Source organism: Botryllus schlosseri, chromosome 4, assembly GCF_051294905.1.
Source record: "Botryllus schlosseri isolate E-star chromosome 4, Bs_hap1, whole genome shotgun sequence".
NCBI classification, from domain to species: Eukaryota; Metazoa; Chordata; class Ascidiacea; order Stolidobranchia; family Styelidae; genus Botryllus; species Botryllus schlosseri.
This window is the reverse complement of record NC_137239.1, coordinates 15,301,632-15,324,525: the sequence shown is the minus strand read 5'-3', so window position 1 is coordinate 15,324,525 and position 22,894 is coordinate 15,301,632. Positions and strand designations below refer to the sequence as shown.

The 22,894-nt window shown below is 39.1% G+C and overlaps 1 protein-coding gene and 1 long non-coding RNA gene across 2 annotated transcripts in view; one reads left to right on the top strand and one right to left on the bottom strand.

Annotated features, from left to right (window-relative positions):
• LOC145438227 (uncharacterized) overlaps window positions 1-22,894 on the top strand; it is a 442,041-nt gene that overhangs the window by 315,029 nt on the left and 104,118 nt on the right. The window lies entirely within an intron of this gene.
• Window positions 14,617-22,894, bottom strand: part of LOC145437112 (leucine-rich repeat-containing protein 9-like) — a 33,200-nt gene continuing 24,922 nt past the window's right edge. Inside the window, exons 27-35 of the mRNA XM_080314280.1 lie at window positions 22,419-22,550; window positions 20,685-20,814; window positions 20,343-20,514; window positions 19,605-19,726; window positions 19,452-19,547; window positions 17,951-18,145; window positions 16,834-16,978; window positions 14,953-15,097; window positions 14,617-14,891 (exon numbers count right to left, since the gene is read on the bottom strand). Of these exons, the coding sequence (XP_080170406.1) occupies window positions 14,867-14,891; window positions 14,953-15,097; window positions 16,834-16,978; window positions 17,951-18,145; window positions 19,452-19,547; window positions 19,605-19,726; window positions 20,343-20,514; window positions 20,685-20,814; window positions 22,419-22,550 (1,162 nt within the window). The 3' untranslated portion in view covers window positions 14,617-14,866. The remainder of the gene's footprint in view (window positions 14,892-14,952; window positions 15,098-16,833; window positions 16,979-17,950; window positions 18,146-19,451; window positions 19,548-19,604; window positions 19,727-20,342; window positions 20,515-20,684; window positions 20,815-22,418; window positions 22,551-22,894) is intronic.

The following is a 22,894-nucleotide window of genomic DNA, read 5'->3' as shown; positions in this document are numbered from 1 at the left end:
ATTTTAAATTAGCTCTGCGGCCGCTTCTACTTGTTAGAATTGAGCCAAATTTGTTGTGCATCATTAAAGATGCTCTGAAGCTTTTTGGCCAAAATGATTAACCAAAATTAATTGAGAGCTACGATATTTGAGAGCTACAAATTTAATCGTCAGAAAATCTCTTCATCGTATCATAAAGGATGATACTGCTTAGTGCTGTGACTGTGACGCATATCCGTATGTTCAAGTTAAGAGCTTGGTTCAGTACTAAATTTAATGAGGACAAAGACCTCTATTACATTCTCAGTTGATTTATTAGTCACACAAAGCAATAAAACAAAACCCAATACAATTAACTTCACCGTATTGTCAATCGAATTCGGGATATGTACAGTACAGTACATCGAGCTCGAACCAAATGGTATGAGCCCGTAGGCCTTACCTGATGGTTATTATAGCAACCTTGATTGAATCCTGAATATAAATTATACAATTAATATATCGTTAATTATTCGAGTGGTCCTCGGGCGGGATTCAAGGACGAAATATTTCCAATATTGAAGTTTCAATCCTAAACCAGACATTATAGGGTGGGCGCCAGACCCATGCAATTTTTAAAAGGTTAAGAACCACTGTCCTAGGCCAAGGTGGGTGTCTGATTTCAAAAAACTACTCCAAGTCGTTTCGACATTTTCCTATCTTTTCATTGTAGATATTTATCTTTTCATTGTATCGAAGTTTTGTGGTGTTTAAAAACGATGAGAATATTATTAAACTAATACTGATACTGAAAAAAGGTGTTATATTCTGCCGTTGAACAGATGGAATAAGCTTCCGCATAAGTAGCAAAATTCGTCGGTGCTTCTTCGATAGCAGTATAGAATGTATGTACAATGTGAATGAAAATATGATAAGGCACTGAACCACTTAGAATTCGCCCTCAAAGTCTGAATTATCGGCTTTGTCCGAACAATCGAAGAGCCGCCATGGGTCATTGTTATGGTCATTATTTTGCGGTCATATTTTGATTCATATTTTCGGAATCAGTGCGATAGTAGCTTTCGATCAAGACCAGATTCAGTAAATTCTGAGCTTTGGAAGACAACCTTAGGATTGCCTGAAATCCTACAGTAGCTGCCGTAAAATAAGTCTGATTAAAGCTTCAGCGAAGCGGTCGTTGCCATTCCACGTTTACATTCTATAGTTCTAGTCTGTCTTCCTGCATAAACTTGGCTGCTTCACTGATTCTATAGAATATTAACATGGAATTGCAACGACCGATTTTGCAGCTTCGTTCCGCTTCGTTGAGGCTGGAGTGGAGAATTGTTTTGCGTAAGCGATGGTAGGATTTCTGGCAATCCAAAAGCTATCTTCCCGATCGCAGAATTTACTGAATCTGGTCTTGATCGATATATCAAAAGGTTCACAGTGCAGAACCTACCGAGGTTTGTTTGTGAACGTTAACCTCAGAATTTCAGAGGTGCACACCAGAGTTGGATCAATTGTAACTTGTAATTGAGCTGAATGTAATAATTACATTTTTTCATGTAATTGTAATTGTAATTGAAGCATTTCTATTTTGTGTAATTGTAATTGTAATATGATAGAAAATTTTGCTCATTACAATTTTATTATATTTTTAAGGAAACCTGACAATCACAACATAACATAATCAATCAATCATTTATTCGTCACACCAGTGAAAATCCGGTACGGACCAGGATGACGACGAGGGGCCTTCCATATACCATCATACTATCTGTAAGGATTGCTAACATTCTGGTTTCATTGTGGGATATGACGATAAGGGGGCACGAAATATTTCACTGTGATAAAGGGGGACGTGTCTAAAAAAGTTATAGAACCAGTGGGCTAAACTAAACCTTACTATATCAAAAATGAATGAACAGCTGATGAACTCTTCTGAAACCTGTGCTCAACCATTTCCTACACCACAGTCAGAGTTTTATTTTTAAATCTCTGACCAGTAGGCCTACCGAGGCTTGCCGCAACAATTGCAAAAATAAATTCAAGTTTCCATCAAACTTGATCACGCATATCTTGCGATGTTATTCCAATCTTGGACAAATTCACTGTGGCCAGAAATTTACGCACCCTAACGTTCATCAAATGCAATCTACAGTTTCCAAGCAAGTGAAAATGTAAATGAGAACCAAAATGTTGTATTTCGTAGTTATCGGGAGCTTGTTTCCTTTTGCATTCATTTTAATTTTACACATCTTATCGGTATCATCCTTATCGCTGACGCCTTACCAATTACATTTCATTATCCTCACTCAGCTCGGAGTAGCCTAATCGTTTGATTACATTTCATGGACTGTCCTGTAGCCTATTCGCTGTTAGTCGCTCAAACTTTTGGTTGCTAACAGTCGCTTGAAAGATTTTTCTGTGTTTTTAGTTTTTAGTACTCATGATTAGGAATAGCTCGAATACGCTCATGAAAGAAACATGAATACTGAATAGCTTGAGATTGTTGCTAATTACGTCGCTACGGTTGTCAAAGAAGACCTCTCTACCGAATCAATTAAGAGTTTAACAGTAATTGGAATTGCAATTAACTAATTACATGCATGCTTAACAGTAATTGCAATTGTAAATGTAATTCGATATTTTAAGCATTGAGTAACTGTAATGGTAATGTAATTGAAAGATGCAAGGGAAAAACTGTAATTGAATTGTAATTGAACTGAATTATTGTAATTGATCCAACTCTGGTGCACACACAGAATGCGGACGTGAACCTCACGTTCACACCATCCCTAGTAAATATATAGCTCCTTTGACGAAATAGGCTTCCTATTCTTGTCATATTATAGATAACTAACCTATGTAGATTAGTTATCTATATTCATATGACATATACGGACTAAAAATATCTTTAACCAGGACTACATCGTCTAGCAGCATTTTACGCTTGGCAGTCATCGGCATCAGAACATTCAATCCGTGCCAATGATTTATAATTACCATAGCACTTGAACCGACCGACTATTTCGAGTTCGAATCATCCCATATCGTAAACGTCGGCTATATCGGGTGGTAATCGTCGTACGTAGACTCATACAACATGTTAATACAAACTGTTGATACAAATAATCTTAGCAAGAAGAGAAGAATGGTGCAACCAGCAAACTCTCGAAATCCATAAGAGGTATAACAAATGGGAAGGCAACCCCAGATCGTATATATGTCACGAAACAGTCTCAAATCATTGCTGAAGAAATTGGAAACAAACATATGCCTTATTTGTCGATCTCACTTCTCTGTTTGACCACGTCAACAGAACCTGGTTGACAGCAAACATCTGCATATGATGAACACTCTGCGTATCCTTTCAGCTTTCCTATCCGCAGACAGCTTCCACCTTTGAATGTTTTTATGTCATACTCATCTGATGACCGACAAGCGCATATAGGCCTACGGTCTCCTGAGGGTTACTAGTGAATTCAGCCCTTGTGGAATTAGTCAATTGAAGGCCGCAATCCCTAACCGTAATTCGATGCTAACCCATAACTGTAAGACATTAATACTGACATATCAAGTGCCGAGTGCCGAATTCTATCAAATTGATCAAGTGCCGTATATCAAAATTCACGCTCATATTTAGTTGAATATGCATTTTCGAATTTCGTAGTACAATTTTGAAGCATTGCATAAGAATAACTATTGACTGGTAACCCGCGTAATCCCTTTTCAGGCTCTATTTGAGAACGGCATTAGCAGCCGGAATTCTTGATGTGGTATGCAATTTCTTTCGCGCTTTTGGCAACTAACCACTAGGCTACTCTATTATACTCAGCTGAGGAGTGAGCTGATATGAAAAACATTTTACAACCTCTCTACTGGCCAATATGTATTGCATGACCGGTCTTTGCGACTAAACTATAATTATCCGTCGAAATCGTGTTCAAGAGACCCTTGAAGGCCCTTGACCTCCTAAAGAAATGGAGACTTGGCGACATTTGCTGACACATTTACAAGGCACAAATAATGCGTCAAATGACCTACAGGCTGCAGATGGCATCGTCACACGGTTGTTTGCCATCGAAATGTTGGTGCCGGAATGTTTCAGGTGTGTTTATGCACATGCGATAAAAGCGTGGGCAAATTAGGTTCGACGCCATCGACCTCTTGTCGCTGCGTGTTTTGTGGTATGATATATTGAGCTATGTATTCAACATGGTACTTATTTAGAGGAGCAAGCTCACAATTTAGTAACACGTAGGCCTTGCGAACACTTTAGCTGCTGTGCTCGAATTCACTGAATATGCTGAATATCATATGCTTCACCTGTATGAGAGTGGATTCCGTGTATTGTTTTGCTAATTTCAATCACACCGCCGTGGCTCTCATCGCCATCCAAGTTCTTGCGCGCTCGGATAATAAATTTTTGGAATTTTCATAGATATTTGAATTATTCGATGATTTCTATACTCTTGTACGTTCGTAATAGAGTATGATTTTATATTCTGTGAATATTTTGGGAAATAGGGTACTGAAGTTATCAGAGATTTTACAAGTTAAAGGAGCTTGTAAGTGCGACATTATATTCTCAACAGGATTGCTTTACTTCCATATTTCCACACCGAGAGACAGACAAGGGTACTTTTCGCAAAGTTGTCTATTAAGGTGTATTATGTCCGCGAATTTCCTGTTTTCGTCTTATATCCATGTTTCAATACAGATTACGCTATTCTCAAAGACAGAAATGGAATATATCATGAAAGTATATTCCAAATTCACACTTATATTTTCAAGATGCATTATTCTACGGCAGGAATGTCAAACATACTTTTTGAACCATGGTTTTAAGAACCACTGGCGTAGATAATCCTCCAACACTTTGGTAGCAATTTTGGAGTCGACCTCAGTACGACTCGACCCGCAGTCATTTGAGTTGCACAGTGACACGTTATCATTACCTTATTTCGCCGCCACCCATCAATGGTAAAATAACGCCTAAGCTGCTCTAAAGAGCTTTTGAAAACCGGAAAGAGAATTCTTGCGGACAATTGGACTTTGCGCTACACTAAATCGAACATTATTCAAGGTACTGTTTATAATTTATATTCAGTAGTAATGATAAATCATTATAGTATCATGATTACGAACCTAAAACTTGCTTAATTCGCAGTCCTACCTGCTCAACGCGTTTAGGAAGGATTACCTGTTCCCCATGGCTAGTAGCAGATTTCATTTAAAACAAACGATGTTTTAAAACACTTTGTTTAAAACATGTTTAAACAGTGTTCTTAACAAATGCCTCTTCAAAAAAACAAAATTGTGTTTTTTACCTACGGACGATTTGTGCCCAAAATAGTCGACATATACGCAGGGCCGTAACAGCACTTCGCCAGCCCCCCCCAAACTTTGGTCTTGGGCCCCCATATGATGATAAACCGAACCTCTGGTGGGCTCCGCCCCCAGCCCCCCTCAGGATATATCCTGTACGCCGTTAACCGCTACTTATCATCTTAAATGGGGCTCCGTGAGCTGGTTACGCTTTTCGCGCCTAAACGCGCGAAGCGCGAAAAAATTCTGTAATTCGTGATTGAATTGGTAAATATGATCGGGAATTGCAAACGTATTGCTATCAATTTTTACCCTCTCTCTGCCTAATCAGATTTACAGGAAGAGCTGAGTGACGCGTGTTTGAATAGGTAGGACCCCTCAATAATAATTAAACATCTTCGGGCGTATACTCATTGACAGGAACGAAATAGCACTTCGTCAGGCCCCTAAAAAATCTTGGGTCTTGGGCCAATGACGTTCGCTTTGCCACGAAATTACTCGTACTGTTTAGTGAGCCAGCCCCAGGCGCGAAAATTTTCGATAATTCATGATAAAATCGGTCAATAACATCGGGAATTACATATATATTGCTATCAATTTCTTGTCCTCTCTGCTCACGTAATCAGATTTACCGGCAGAGCTGAGTGAGGTGTCTTGGAAACTGTAGGGCCCGTTGGTATGACTCCGCAACGTAATGTTATTTCGTGACCTCCTGTCTGCTATATCAAAAAATACAGAGTCGCCCAAACGTAGGCTACTAAACTAAAAGACACACAGGATTTCAAATTGGTATTTCTTCACTGGTATATAATTTTCCCCTACGGGATGGTATTTGTCTTGTGAGGTTCAGATTGCCAAGACAGGAACATTCGGCGCCAGTCATTTAGGCGCCTTTGGACAATTAAACCTACATGTATTTTATATATATAACGAAGTTTTCGGTCAGCATCAGGGCGGTCCTTTTCGGCCAAGGTTTTCTCACTGCCGATCGTTCTAGCACATTTCTTGGAGTCGCATGTTACATGGCCTGAAACTTTATATGTCTTGGTACATCGTGGCGCGATAATGACCAACGCAGATATGCCAATTTCCATAAATCTTGCTTTTTTTGGGGGGGGGCAAGAGTACTTGAAAATCAAGATATGTGGCAACTTGAAATCGCGCATAGCGCGAAAAAATTTTGAAAAAGTTGCATAAATTTTCAAAAATTACTCTTTAATTTAGGCTAATCCACGAAATAATTTTGGGCCCCCTTCGAGCTAGCCCCCCACCAATTGGGGGGGTTTGGGGTGCGGCAGTTACGGTGCTGCATATACGATATAGGGTGGCTGGTGCCCTCAAAATCGTCGTCAGTTCAACAGTTTTTGCACGTGGATACCAGGGTTGTAACCAAGTCACATGGTTCCGTGTCACGAGTCAATCTTACTTTTGTGGTTTTGACTCGAGTCAAGTCGAGTCATTTTCAATTCATCACCGACTCGAGTCCGAGTCCAAGTCACCCTTTAAAGGGTCAAGTCCGAGTCATAGTGTTATGACTCTCGAGTCGAGTCCAAGTCACAGTATTGAAGTCATGTTCAGCTCATGTTTTCAATCCTGCTTGGGTGATATATATTGCACTGGGGCACTAGATGCAGGAATTGATAAGCATTTTTGAACCACACTGAAGGGCATAGGATACTCATTCTTTCGAGTCGCCCAAAAATGCAAAGAATCATCGCTTTCAAATCTACACATGAGCTTATCAGTCTCTTCCAATTAATTGACTATCTGAGTCATTGCGTTGGCTCTAATTGAACTTTGCTTCGATTGTTTGCTTGTATAATTGAAAATGAAAAGTCTTAAATACTTTGATTGCGGAGGATCTAGTACCTCTTCGTCAGATGATTTTGTACCTTGGCTGGTGATCCTGTATGAATGAGTGTCAGGCTCAGTCACCATCAACTCGATTATTTTCTGCCGCAGTGCAATTCGGGATTGTTCTGAGCAATTTAGATCCATAAGCTAATGGAAAGCAAATTTCGGATCGAACACGCATGATGTGAAGAAGATGGTTTCACCAAACGGTTTGGGATTACCGATAGGCCAATCCAAAGACTCATCAGTTGTGATCATGTGCACATTTACAAACACTCCTGCAAAACGCTTTAAAATAGAATTTTTCAATGTTTCCACTAATGCGCGCAAGTAATTGACAGTGATAAGTGTGCCTAATTGAATGGTTGTAGAGGGAGAGGGAGAGCCGGGATTGTAGTTGGTACTACCGTGATTGGCATTGGGACGCAACAATGCTGTCTAGCGAAACGAGAGAGTAGCTCAAGAGCAAAAGAGCCAGACAGCATTATTGCGTCCCGCAATGCCGATCTCCATAACAATGAAAAATTCGAGGCTGATTGTGGGGGTTCCAGGGCCACGAGCGCAATAACATCTATCTTTTCGTAATCAGTGCAGAGTTAGCTTTCGATTGATACCCGTTTTACCAAATTTAATGCTCGCCAAGCCGGTAAAAATGACCTTCAAATTGCCTGTAGCCAAATCGAAATTGTGACGTGAATCAATTTCTGAGGCGTGAGATTTGGTTGTGTCGACGCCATATAGGACACTATGGTACCATTGTCTGTTGTTTTTGTGGCGGCATATCTGATATCAGACGAGTGCAACGAAAGCAGTGGTGACAAATAGCGATGTCGGCAGAATTCGTCAGATGTGTTGACCTAGCCATTACGATTCGCAAATTTATTCATCTTCAAGTCATATAAAATAAGCCGAGTCATTGACTTGGGTCGAGTCATGCGTAATGACTCGAGTACAAGTCGAGTCAATCCAAATATTGACTCGAGTCGAGTCGAGTCATTTTCCCATTTCAAGAAAATGACTCGAGTCAAGTCGAGTCACAAAAAAAACGTGACTCGAGTCGAGTCATGACTCGAGTCATTACAACCCTGGTGGATACAGATCATTTGGTACGAAATGGGTGTTCTGATGATGATGACCGCCGACCGTAAAATGCTGCATAACGATGTAGTCCTGGTTGGAGATGTTTTCGGTCTGTTTGTGACAGTGATCGGAAGGCCTTTTCGTCGAAAGGGCCATATTTATCCTACGTTTTCAATTGTCAGAGCCAATCCACCGTGACGGCACAATTAAACATTCGTGACTTCATGGGTAAAGAACAATGAAAAACATGTTTCAAACAAGGGCCTTGTTTCAAACATGTTTGTTTTATATTGATTTTTGTTTTAAATGTAACCCTACTAGCTAGACTCTTTGAGTCACGATGTCCCCTGTATTAAACTTGAAGTGTATTTGGATGTAATGAGACGCCTCGTATAGGAAAAATCACGATAGATAAAAACAGACCAGAGTTGGATCAATTTTAATTTGTAATTGTAATTGAATGTAATTAATTACATTTTTCAATGTAATTGTAATGTAATTGTAATTGAAGCATTTTTATTTTGTGTAATTGTAATTGTAATTGTAATTTGACAAAAATTTTGCTAAATTACAATTTCAATTACATTAAATTGCTATTGAGACCTGACAAGCACAACATAAAACAATTGACTTATAGTGCATTCTCTTTAAATGTCGACAAGGAATTTGGTGGATCCATTCGCGATTTCGCGGAAGCCCTTGACTGCGCCCTTGCGGGCGAAGTTTTTTTAATTTTCACCGCTATGCTGGCCTCGGCTGCCATTGTATACAATTATTAGATTACTAACCAACGGATGGATTCGCAACACGAGACGCCGAGAAGCGAACTGCTGAGCCGGCTAAAAGCAGCAGAATTGAGAGTCCCATAGCGGGCGATCCAAGCGTCGAAATTTGATATGTATGGTCCAAATCGAAAGCTAGTGTCGCACTGATTTCGCAATAGAAGTATATTTCCAGGCAATGGTACCATCCCAAAATAGTCGTGAAAGTCTGGGAATCGGCATTGTTCTAAACAATCGCTGGGCGTAATTGGTAATTGTTGTGGTCATGCTGCTGCAGCGCTCTCACTTTTCAGAACAGTCGGCCTTAAACGGCTATTTTGGAGCAGTTACATTGCCCTGACGAGATTTTATTTTGTATTTTCGTATTGTATTTGTATTTTGTATTTGTATTGTACATCAATAGCTTACGATAAAGACCAGATGCATCAAATTTGGACTCATGGATCGCCAGCTGTAGGAGCTCTAGAACTACAAATTTTGCTGCTTTTAGTCGGCTCTGCAGTATGTTGTCGGTGCATTCATCCGTGACTCACATCTTGCGCATCTATCAGTGGGTTGGCAATCTACAATACGATTTCAGATCACGATGCTGCATCGTTCTTTCGTCTGGCTAACTAACCAGACCACTGGATATTATATAACGTCTTATCTGACAAAACACGGTTTTGTTTTCACTCCTCATCCTAATTCCTACGTCCCCCGATAAAAATAATATTATTTCTTTAATTATATACTACAGACGCAAATCCAACACGTGCATATATTATAATACTTTTTAAACGACATACTGCACCCTATCCTTAATCCTAACCCATAGGAAATTAGGTAAATAACATTTTACATTTCCAATTACGTGAGCCATAATTACCGAGCATTCAAAACACGCTTATATAACGCCACAATAGGCCTTTTGCAGGACTTCGATCACGTGACTAGATACGCATAGCAACAACAAATTGGTTAGCAAGCTACTTTCCCGCGCACCTGCTTCAGTGCTAAATATCGCATAGTGTACTGTTGATTTCTGGTTGTAAACGTTTCGGAAATTTGTTGTAGAAGTCATCATAGATTCACCTATGCTAGATGTCAATCCTGTACAAAGCATTTAGAATGATATCGTCAGAATTACGCAGAAATCCATCGGTAACCTAGTCGTATTACTGTACTCAACTCTGATCATATGTACTTAAATTTATGCATTTGAAGTAAAGCGATTGGCTTATATTCTGGTAAGAGTATTTGTTAGTTCAAGCAGTACTATTTGTCTGTTGTGGAGCCTGATTTTGGATGGAAGATATGGCTGAAGCAGCCGGGACCCGCAAGGATCAGGATATACTGTCTGCTGGTTTGGGTGCGGGCGGCCTGCTATAAAACAAATGTCGCTGAACACATCGGAAGTATCTTTTGGGAGAACCTGCCGTCAAGACTAAGCAAATCAGTGCACTTTATTGTTGCCTTATACAATGCCAATTTTATTACCACTACTTCGCAACTGCGATTGAAGTAGATTTGGCAAATCACACTCGATTTTGATAAATAGTTGATGTGACATATGTGCGATATTTAGCGAACTAAGGGAAGTAACTATCATATAACTCTTAGAGCAGCTCAAACGCAGTGACAAGATCGGTCATCCTATACCCAGACGTGGTCAACGTGGTCATAGTTGGGAACCGAGTAGAAGTAATGCCTTAATTTATACTCCAGTACAAGTAGCAGTAATTACTTCCAGGACATGTCCAAAGTACTTCAAGTGGAAGTAGAAATGAATTTCTGAAAAGCGGTCAAGAAATTCGTTACATGAAGTAGATTTGGTTGAGGGTCACTTAGTTTTAGAAATTGATGCCATGTGACAACTGTAAACATTGCATGTTGCATCTTCTTGATCAACGCAAAAGGGTGATGACACCACAAATAAGTGCAATTTTCAAAAATTAATTTAGTTACCGTGGTACTGGGGCTATTTTGCCCAGTTCAACCTCAGGCTTGAAGGGGATGCAATCATGCGCCAAAGCTACATTCTAGTTGACAAAATCCCAAACCTGACAAAAAAGTACTACCTAAAAAGTGTCAAGTAGAAGTGGAAGTAGCATAAACTCATAATGACGCTAGTACTCAGATAAAATAGTACTTCGTTGCTGACCCCCTCTGTGTATTGGCTCAACCAACTCAGAAACATCCTCTAAAGACGACTAACATTGTTTCTTTCGCATTGACTCCGTAATATTCTGAACTTATGATATTCTTTGATTCATTGAATTTACAAATAAACTTGCAAAGAAGATCGATTTATTAATTTTTGTGCATTCGATACCCAGAGCATAAGAAATAGTTGAAGAAAAATGGATGTTAACCTTATCAAGTTCAATAACTGCCGAGACTGTTATGCCTATGTATTTTCTTCTACCTCCATAGCCACTTGTCTAGACATATTCATAGCATCCACGGAAGAGCACTTGTCTTGCTGTACACAAATGAAATATCATTTTCAAAGCAGACATCAACATCGGGAAAGAAGTTCAGGACAGTTAGTCAGTGGTCAGATCATTTGCTGACATTTTCTGTTGGCATGAAACCACGCTGCCTTCCACCGCATGACCAAATTTTATGTGGTGATAATAATTGGCTCCAGGCTGAATTCTTGACGAGGGCATCATCAATTTCTTAGTTGCCTATGTTCGGCTCTCTTGGGATAATCCATCAGATCATTAATCCGTATGCATGTGGTATAGGCATATGTCTTGAAACTCAAGATATTTGCACTGTGCCATAGAGTGAAGTAATCCAATCCAGGCAATCAATCAAGTAATCCAGGCCCCGGGACAGTTTGTTTCACCCTCAATTGGAGCTGATGATCATTTTCCTTCGGGTAGTGACACTTGGCAGCATGACAGAATGATCAATAACTTGTAATATAGGTGTACAGGTCTAAATATTTTGAATTGTTCAACTGAGAAGTCATACAATAGCTTAGGATATTTAATATATATATGGTATGTAGCACATTGCATGAATTCATAACACATCAACGTACTGGCACTGGCAGTCATTGTCTCTTAGGCTTAAAAATAGCAGTATCCTATATATATTGCAATCGATATCAATCATCAAAATGCTGCAATGATTACCAACTACCGCTACAATACAACTATAGTATACTATCCACACCTAACTTAATGATGCAATAAATATCACGCAGTCAATGTCCTGCAATGTCGAATTTTGTGTTATAAAATCATAGTTGACTACCAAATAACGGCTACAATGTTGATCATTTTGACGCAAGGAGTTTACATAGTTCATGAATCAAAGACATCCAACATATTTGAATCCTTGCGCATCTCCATGACACTTGCGAACGTTTACAGCCCGAAAACGATAATATACTGTATCCGAAATACGGCTACGTTAACGACGGATTTCTGCGTAATTCTGACGATATCATTCTATGTGCTTTGTACAGGATTGACATCTAGCATAGGTTAATCTCTGATGACTTCTACAACAAATTTCCGAAACGTTTACAACCAGAAATCAACAGTACACTATGCGATATTTAGCACTGAAGCAGGTGCGCGAGAAAGTAGCTTGCTAACCGATTTGTTGTTGCTATGCGTATCTAGTCACGTGATCGAAGTCCTGCAAAAGGCCTATTACTGCGTTTCCATGCACGGCCGATTGGCCCATTTTCGAGAGACTTGGCCGACGAACGAGAGAATTTTGTTGCGCATGTACAGATTGCACACCCACGTCGGCCGACTCGTCGGCCATCGAGTGAATCCTTCGGCTTAGCCCTTCGGCCATGCTTGCGCTGTGTCTTCGACTAGCGAATTGGTATTCGCTACTTACAATACACTTTTCGTATAAAATTAATAAATGGCTGCACTCCGGACGGATCTTGGACGCCTTAAAAAACCCGGAATTTAATTTGATTGCAATGGAATTTAGTAGTACCGGTACTGCTACGAATTACCCGTAGGCTACCGAAATCTTCGCGGTCTGATCACATACGCTGCTGCCACAATTCGAGGGTTTGTGTTCTGGTGCATGGGTACAATACAAACTGTACCGTTCGACCACAAACTAGTTGAACTTATTCACATTCCCTTGTAAGCAAATCATCAACAGGACACTGGAAGTTAATGTCTGAATCATGACGACGAAACAGTAGTACCGGTAGACTACTGGAAAAGTTACTATTCTGCGCTCGAAATTATTGGACCACGATATCCTGTATCTATATCCCCCACATACTAAGATATGCCACCAATTTTCATCTTTTTTCCATTTTATTTTATCTTCTGTTAGTTTTAAGCAATTGGTTCATCATGACCATTTTACATGTTGGATGGATTTAGGCCTACGTGTTCAAGGCCAAAGCGTGTTGTTTGATTGAATGACCGCTACAAGTCATCTCGGCTCATTCCTATCGAGTCATTTATGGCAATCCTGTGATTATTATGAAATTATTACATTAAGTAAGCCAAAAACGTCATCGCGATCGCTTCGCCCACCTAGTTCGGCCAAGTCACGGTCGGATTACGCCTGGTCATGGAAACACGGCCGACATGTACAACGCATGCGTCATGGCCTTTCGGCCGACCGTCGGCCGAGCATGGAAACGAAGTAATTGACATCTCACATAGCATACTATGTACGCATATAAACGCATTTATTACTACACAATCTGAACTAGACTTGAATTGTTGTTAAATACGACGCCACGGTTGTCAAGGAGCACGGTTGAATTTATGATTATTAAATTACATGTCCAACAGCAGCAATTGTAATTGTAATGTAATTGAAGCATGCAAGGAGTAATTGTAATTGTAAATGTAATTTGATATTTTTAGCATGGAGTAATTGTACTTGTAATGTAATTGAAACATTCATGAAAGTAATTGTAATTGAACTGAAATAATGTAATTGATCCAACTCTGAAACAGACATATATAAATTCATTTTATATGACGTGTAAAATATGTGGCTCGCTATATGTTTTCAAACGCAAAATCAATAACGTTTTATTCACACGAGCGTTCGAACTGGAGTAGTGTTCATTCCGCCCTATAACTATATGCGCTTCGTCTTTTATACATATCGTTTACTTTCATATTTTATTGCCTAAGTGTAGTAATGATATATTGTTATATTCGACGCTCTATAAATTATTATATAATAATACTGTAAAACACTCTTCAAGACATGTTTCCAATCAAGTGAGCGCCTCTGGGCTCCTCTTCCTCCCCGCCGTTGCATGTCTTACGGCGACAAAAAAGAGCCCAGAAAAATACCCGACCCGGAAGAAAGAACTCACAAAGAATGGAAAGAACAATTAGAAAGGGCTGCGACTTCAAAATGATCAACATCGAAAAGAACTGTGACATCGGGCATTCTAGGCCGAGGTGGATGCTTGATTAAAAAGGGATCGCTTGATGCATGTCGTTCGACATCCTCCTATCTGTTCATCGCATTGTACATTGTGTGTGACTTGTTCAGCTGAAAAATATAACTCAACGATTATTAATAAATCATGCCTCCCCTGTCCAGATGATCTACGGACCCCTATAGCTATACCCAGTCCCAAGGACAACTGCTCACAATCAACTTATCGAAGAAAATAAGATCTGCTCTTTTGCGACGCACATAAATAAAAAATCTGGCTATCGACGCATAGAAAACTATACTCATGCAAGCTATAAGTATCCTACAATAGGTCACAGACAATTTCGAAAGTAAAAATAAAATCGTAAACGTAAAATTCGCATTCGGTAGGATATCGGCCCGGCTGCAAAGACATTCACGGTCTGTCGGTAAGTCTTCGTGATATCGCTCTCAGTGTTTACAGTTCGAATCTGTCATCGCTGCCGATTCCCGCTACCTCTGCACATACAAAAAGTGTTAGACAGTTTTCAAACATTAGCAAACAGCGGTGGGTGGGTACCGTAAATTCGATTGCAGCTTGTTACCGTTGAGGCCCGACGCGCCGCTGTGCTGCTGATACTTAACACCGGCCAACTGGCTGTAGAGGCTTCCCTGCGGGATGGACCCGTAGGAAGGCCTGTCTTTGGTGCGTTTTGTTGAAATGCCTGGTAAAGTAAATGGTCAAAGAATGCACATAGCACGATCAACGTGTAGTTAGAGGTGGCCCAAGTAGTGAGCATTAATATTCAAGTGGAAATGGAGGTAACATCGTAATCTTCTACTGAATTGATAACAGAAATGGCGAGCTCCAAGAAATGTCAACATTACTTCAAGTGGAAGTAGTCAGGAGGCGGCCAACCCATGGCCCGCCAGAAGGTTTTGAGTGGCCTGTGAGGTGATTCTCGAAAATAGTTTAATTATAATCAATAAATTACCCAGGTAATATATTAGGAACTTGCAAAGGCAACCCAAAATTTGATTAGCCTGACCGCGAAATTTGGGATGTTGATTACTAAGATAACAGTTACGACACATAGGCGTAGCCATGGGCCAGCCACAGTTTTCGTGGAACTTCGTATGACTATAAAGTAGAATACTTCGAGGCAGATTTCTTCGACTTGAAATTTTTCTCAGCACTTCGCTCCATTTATTTTCACTCGATTTCTTGCTTTTAGTATGGGTAACCCCAAATACGCCCAGAATACAGAATTGAAACTAACCAGTAACTATATCCGCAATTATGAGCCTAGCGGTTATCAGAGGCGACCCGCAATGCAACTAAGAATATTATTTACCTAATTTATTCATTAGCTTTGAAATTTTCCCCTTGGAGCTGCTAGTTTTTATGAAATAATAGTAGTAATATAAGTCTTGTTTCCACCGTTACCTAATCTGGTTCACTTCTATCGGATAACTAAAAAGGTCATCAATATTCAAGTGGCCCGCGCAATAGTTCGTAAATCGCATGTGGCCCTCTGACGGAAAAGGTTAGCCACCCCTGAAGCCGATAGTAAAAAGTCTGAAAGGTACTCATTAGGGTTGCTCAAATTTACTATTTTGTGGATTGCGGGGATTCACTGATTAAATTGTTAGGTTGCCTAAAGAAAACGCTGCACGCCAAATTTCGATCGATTCCAACTGGTAAATGTGAATGCACAGGAGTTTGAAAATTTTGTATTTATTGAAATAAAATTGAAAAAATATTTTCAAATTTTATTGTCAACCCCATGAAATTGGTAGGTTGTCTAAAAGAACGATGATTAACAATTTTTACTCACTTCCATCCGGTAGAAGCAAAGTTACTGCGGTTGAAAATTTGGGATTCTCTAAAATAGCCTGGAAGTTGGGTCATGCCAGAATTGGCAATAAAAAACTCAAATAACTCTGCGGCTACAGGTTGGAATTGCATCAAATTTATTTTACATCGTTTTTGTAGACAACTCGCCAATTTCAAGGGGTTGACAGTGAAATTTGAATTCTAAATTTTAATACAAAATTGTGCGTTCACATCCACCAGTTGAAATGGAGCCAAATTTTGTGTACAGCGTTTTTTTAGGGACCCCAATATTTTATTCAGTGAATGTAAAGAAGTTATTTTTGAACAACGTTAATGTACAATCTTCAAATACATACTGAGTACTGTGATACATGGGATATTTAATAGTCTTTATCAAAGTTTTAAATCATAAAAGTGGTGCAAACCTGTCAAAAAACTCCTTTCTCCTTTACGAAATCCAAAGTGTAAAAAATTTTGCCAAAAATTTGTTGGAAATAGTCTACAACATAAACACTTAAGTAAGTAGCAAAGATACGCAACCCATACTTGAGTACACCAATAAATTTGAAGAGCTTCGTTACTGGCCACCTCTGGTAACAGATAGCAAGTCACATAACAAAATACCTCTGCCTTGATCGTGATCGTCATAATGAGTCGAATACGGAATAGAGTGTCTGTCATTGCTTATCGGCATGTGCGTGACTTTGATCGGTCCGGCGCGGTTGTGTGGGGCTATCCCAGGAAGGATGGAGTCCACGTTTGAGTTGTGCTGGAATGACACAGTACTGGCATATACAGGTGGAAAATGTTGTAATTGTTGGTACTCGCGTAGAAATAGGAACATAGTGCTCCAAACTGCCGAAGTCAGTACGGTAGCTCAAGAAAATAGATCATAAAGAGGTTTATATATTCTGGGTTCGTATGACGATGTCACACACAAAAACGAAGCAAATACATTCAGAAATTAGACACTATTCAACAAGATTCCGAATCCGAACTGTAGGTCTAAGTAATATGGCTCAAAAACCAACAATCACGGTGCGTTTATATAACAAGCTTTTGCACTATTGCACTGTTCCATAACTTTTTATACACTACCTGTGAAACCAACCAGGTCCCAAACGCCCCCTACCCCGGTAAAAAGTTGTTGTCTTAAGAAGATCCAATTCATGGGCAGATTAGGCTCGGACATAGGCATTATGTCGGTCATAGCTATGTAGAAATTTCAGGACAGACACAGTCAAGGAATAAAAATATACTAGAAATATCCTACCAAAGTCATTCTATTCCATAGCATAAAGCATTAATTAGGCATTTCAAGCTGCATCCTCGTTGTACAGGCGTTTGTGAGCTATTTAGCAACTTTTTTTTGCATACATTTGTTCCTCGATTCAAAATGATTGGCAATTCAATCTGTATTTGAAACAGCTAGCAAAATGAAATGACTTTGAATCATGCCGCATAATCAGAAAATTTAACATGAATTCAATGATGGCTTTGCCTCGAGTCACCACCGAAACTAAAGTGACTTGACTTGACTCCAGTTAAAATGTACCATCTCTCAAGACGACTTGTGACTCGACGATAGTGACTTGATCGAAACACTGTTATAGGTTTGAAAATTTTAACATTACACAGATGCGATGCTTATATTCTCACTAAATCTAAAACATTTTGCTACCCCCTATTTGAAAACCCTCAGACAAGCACAATCTCGAGTGAATGTGAAACAATTTCTAACTTGCTGATCCATGAAATACAATTCGGCTTTGGTGCGTTCTTCGGCAGTGACCGGGATGCCGTCGATGGTCTGCAGGTTAGGCTGCTGAAATACCAGCAAAGGACGGTGCAGCAGACGCCTGGAAACCGCATTTCCGATCACGGACAGCTCGATCAGATTGGGAAGGTTCTCCATCTTTTCCAGCTCCATCATGTCCTAAATGAAATGATTTCAAAATTGTATGGAAAGTAACTCCGAGACAGGTTTGGGATGACGTTTTTCAGATGCGATAGCTTTCAAGAATTAAAACGTACATATTTTTCACTATTTGTAACCGCATATGATAAAAGTAGTTGTTACTCCAGTACAAGTAGAAGTAAGATCATCAATTTCAAATCAATCACAATTACGGTTTCTAAGACATGTGAAAACTGCCTTGAGTGAGAGTAAAACTGAACATCTGAAAAGCATCATCATTTGACGTTAAAAAGCAAATTTCTAGGTATTTCCAAACAATGTATAGTTTGATTACAATCACAGAACCTAATTCACAGTATGTAATACAGACTTGGACAACTAGATAATTCTAGTTAACTGAATTAAACTAATTAGAGCAAAATGATGGTGATCTAATTCTTATCTAATTTGTGAAATGTTTCTGTGCTATAATATTAATTCCAGTCTAATTTCTGGTTTTTCAGTGAATGCTACATAAGAACTGTATAGTGCGAAACGAGCCAAGCTTGCTGTACGGACATTTGCTATTCTCATGCTCATAAGAATGAGCTATGATTTGACATTAACTGAACTTGATTCAATGTTAAATTTTTACAAATCCAGTAATTCGAATCTAATTTGGAAAAAAACTGTGCAGCTGTAATTGAATAGCTGGTCAGTGGTAATTTATCAAACTCTAAGACTTTTCGGGTGAATCTTTTCAAGAGTTATCGGCACACTAAAGGGATTTACACTGATTTGAAAGCAATACCATGATGGCAGAGTAAGAAGTAACAATCAATATTACACTTACAATTACAAAGCAATTGTCATAATATTTAATTTTGATAACTCTGCCGATAACTCTTGAAAAAAGGCACTCAAAAAGTCTTTGAGTTTAGTAAATGTTTTACTACAATGGATGTTGCATTGTAGCTACAATTCAAATTTTATTATAATTTGGGAATAACTGTGTATCCATAATTCTAATTATACTGTAATTCTACTTTGTATCTGTAATTCTAATTATGATCTAATTTGGAAATACTGAAAATTTCCTAGTGGTATTAGTCTGATGTAATGTACTGTCCAGTCAAACCATATATTTACCAGGACTTTCATACTGTAACTGTAATGTCTTTTTTCGCGATACTCATAACATAGCAAGTTGATACAGTACAAGACAATGACAGCTACAATATAAAATAGGGTGCTGAGTTTTGCCAATGCCTGATATGCTACGGGTATGGACACTAAAGTATTGACATTCAAGTATCGTATGTTGCGCAAGAACGTGTTCACAAACCTGAATCCGATTCATCCCGAGATAGAGCCTCTGCAGGTTTTCGAGATGATGGAGATTAGCGAGATCGCGAAGCCTGTTCTCTTCAATGTGCAATTCCTGTGATAATAGCATTCGGGATTGACATATTGAAAATATTCAAGCATAATAGCCTACCTGTAAATTCCACTGGTTTGCAAACGAGTTTTCCCCGATTATTTTGATCTTGTTGCGGTCCAGAACCAATTCGCGCAACTCGTGGAGTCCTTCCAGGCCTTCGATCTTTGTGATTTCATTACCTGAATGATACCGTGGTTGAGCCGAAAGAAGAATATGCAATGAAATCTAATTTTGAGATTTCAATATCAGTATAGTGATTTGATCCGTTTCTAAAGATGCTCGCGTAGAACAATAAGCAAGGCCGAAAAGTATTCCGCAAACACAATTTGAAATAGTGATTTCCAATACTACTTCAAGTAGAAAGGGAAGGCCTGAGAAGTACTGAAGGACGTTGTTTTACAATGTAGATTTGATGAAGGAGTTACATACTTTTAGCAGTTGAAATATATTCAGTTGCCGTGTTACAGGGGTGATTTCGACCAGTTGTTAAGATAACTTTACTGAAAGCGACACAAACATATACTTGTTTGTTTGTGGTCTTCATGGTGTTTGTTGACTACTATGGTCATTTACAATATAGTCAATTCACTAGCTAATTTCCCATTTATATGTCTTTTTTTGGATCCGTAAATCTGGGGAAGGGGTGCAAAAATTTGTGTCAAACTTGATAAGGGGGCGATGAGTCGAAAAAGGTCGCGAAGCACTGCACCAGAGTAAATAGTGTAGGTAGTTAAACCAACCAGAGTACCCCAAAAAATTAAAAGTAGTTCATTACAGAACACCTCCGTCAGTTACCTTGCAAGAAAAGGGCTTTAAGATTGACGAGGCGTCCCAGTTGCAGTCCGGCGACATTGTTGATTTTGTTGTAGCCGAGGTGGAGCACTTCCAAGCTCTCCATCAAAGGACTCAGTCGCTCGGGAGCCATCATGTCGTGGTGGTGACTTACCAGGGAATATTGAGAACGAGCCTAAAAATGAATAGTGTCAAAATATTGAGGCAGATCAGTGCAGATAACAGGAGGACGGAGTATACGGAAAGAGAAATCAATCTGGTAGAACTAACTGGTTATAACAAAACTGCAGTAATTTGAGTACTCGAATCATGGTGACAATCTATAAAAATAGTTGACAAGCTTACTTGCTGTTTTAAATGCTTTGGCCTCGGAGTGATGCATTCCACGTGATTGTGATTCAAGCATAGAACGCGCAGATGCCGTAAATTGATAAGGCCGCTGAACGAAGTCAAGCTGTTGTGCTCGATGTTAACACTGTACCAAGAAAGAATAAATGAGTAATTCTGGGATGAGCATTGTGCAACCATATTTTATTCCAGTATTTAAGCTTTCGAGCAGTTGCAGGGACCACTATTTCAGTAAAAATTGGTCACGACGTTGGTACAACTTATCTATGTGTTTTGAGGTTATCGAAAAAATTTTGTCGAAAGTATCCATGTGGAAAATCATCACACGCATATTTTAGTGTGTTGCGCTCTTCTCTTTGGCCACTTAACCTTAGCATAAATAAATCAGACTAAGGGGCTAGGCTACCCCAGAAATTGAAAAAAAAATCAAAATTTTTTTTATTGCTGATATTTGTTGTATTAGATGTCATCTTTCACATACCCAAATATTATAATCATTGAATTCACCAAAGTGTCACAAATTGATTTTTTCATGAGACTATGTAGTCAATCTCCCCCCTTAATTGTGAACTCGGCTACATCCACCACGAATATCCGAGCCCTATATTACCTACGCGCGTCGCTGTCGATCTAGTGCCTTTGAGGATATCTATGGTGTAATCAACGATGCGTTACAACAGATCAAAACAAACGGTATGCCGGTCTCAGCACTTTGCAGCTGGTGGTTCGTAGGTTCTCAGTGACTGGGTTTGGTGACTTTTTTTGTCAATCAAAGTTGATATTGATCACTGTTAGAGGCTGGATTGGATTATCACATCTATCACAGTGTCATTTGATGTGTCATGGCATTTGTCAAGACATGCAATTGACCACGCTATCGGATTTTGTTCGAGCCGTTCACCGTTTTATGGTCGACTATTGAGCGGCTATTGCAAAACGTGGGAAATCAAGGGGGCAAATTGGGAAGTCAAAGAATGGAAATATACTAATTCAGAACTGTGAACGAATGGACAGGGCTGTCAAAAGCAGAAAACATGGCAATACAGAAGGAAAATATAGCATCCTGGCGCTTTTTAGACTATTAACTGTGTGAAATTTTGGATTTTCAGAGTGATAATGTGACTTTTACATGTTACGAAATTAAAGTGGCTTTTTCTCAAAATTTTATATTTTTCGTACCTTGAAAGTTATGAATCATTTTTGAGGCAGAAAATATCGTCCAATCAACGTGAAAATTTGCAGGTATATGTATCTTGGGATGCTCCTCCGGATGAAACTGTTTATTTTCTGTTATAAGTGAAGGGTACCTCCCTTTAGGCTCAACTAACTCAAAAATTTGCAAAAATTTTTATTTTTTTTTAATTTTCAAATTTTTTTTTCAGAGAATAACCCTTGTTGAAAAAAAAAAAAGTTTCATCCGGAAATTAGGGGTAATTTGAATCTATTATAGGCACCAAGAAAAAATTTCACTCAAAAATTTTGCCAGAAAAAAATTCACAAAAAAATAGTTTGAAAAATCATAAAATCGGATGAAAGTCGAAAAAACGTTGACCATTTTTCACCAAATTTTCACCAAAGCTCGAATGTCCAACACAGCACCTTGTGTCATATTTCAGAAAGATTGCTTCATTAGTATCAAAGTTATGGTTATATTACTGATTTCCCAATTCGAGGGGTAGCCTAGCCCCTAAGCCAAGAAATTGACAAATATGAAAATAGGCGGCGGTTCACCTGCGCAAATTCTTGAAAGACTCGCCGTTACCGAGGTCCACAGTTCTGATAGAGCAATGGGGAAAGTCGAGTTCTCGGACCTCAATAAAATTTGCGTGGCCCAAGCGTTCGGCGACAAAATCCGTCGAAAGTCTGAAAAACACAACATATTATCCGTTGATTACAGAAATACAAAGGCGCTAACATGGTTACAGATTTAATTTCTGCCCCGACCTCAATGCTTAAATGGGTATTGTCAGATCTTTTCCTAAAAATTGCGACACATACTTTGGTATTGGTGCTAGCCCTATATAGGCATGAGAAAAGAACAAATCATAGTCAATTTGAATCAGGACAGCAATCCACAATCCACATGCATGATAAGTGCAGTAACTAGTAGCTTAAAAATACCAGCTTATTGGGGATCGAGCTGCGCAGTGCATGTAAATATTGTAATTACACTTGAACTCGCCATCATATTAAGTATGAATCGATAT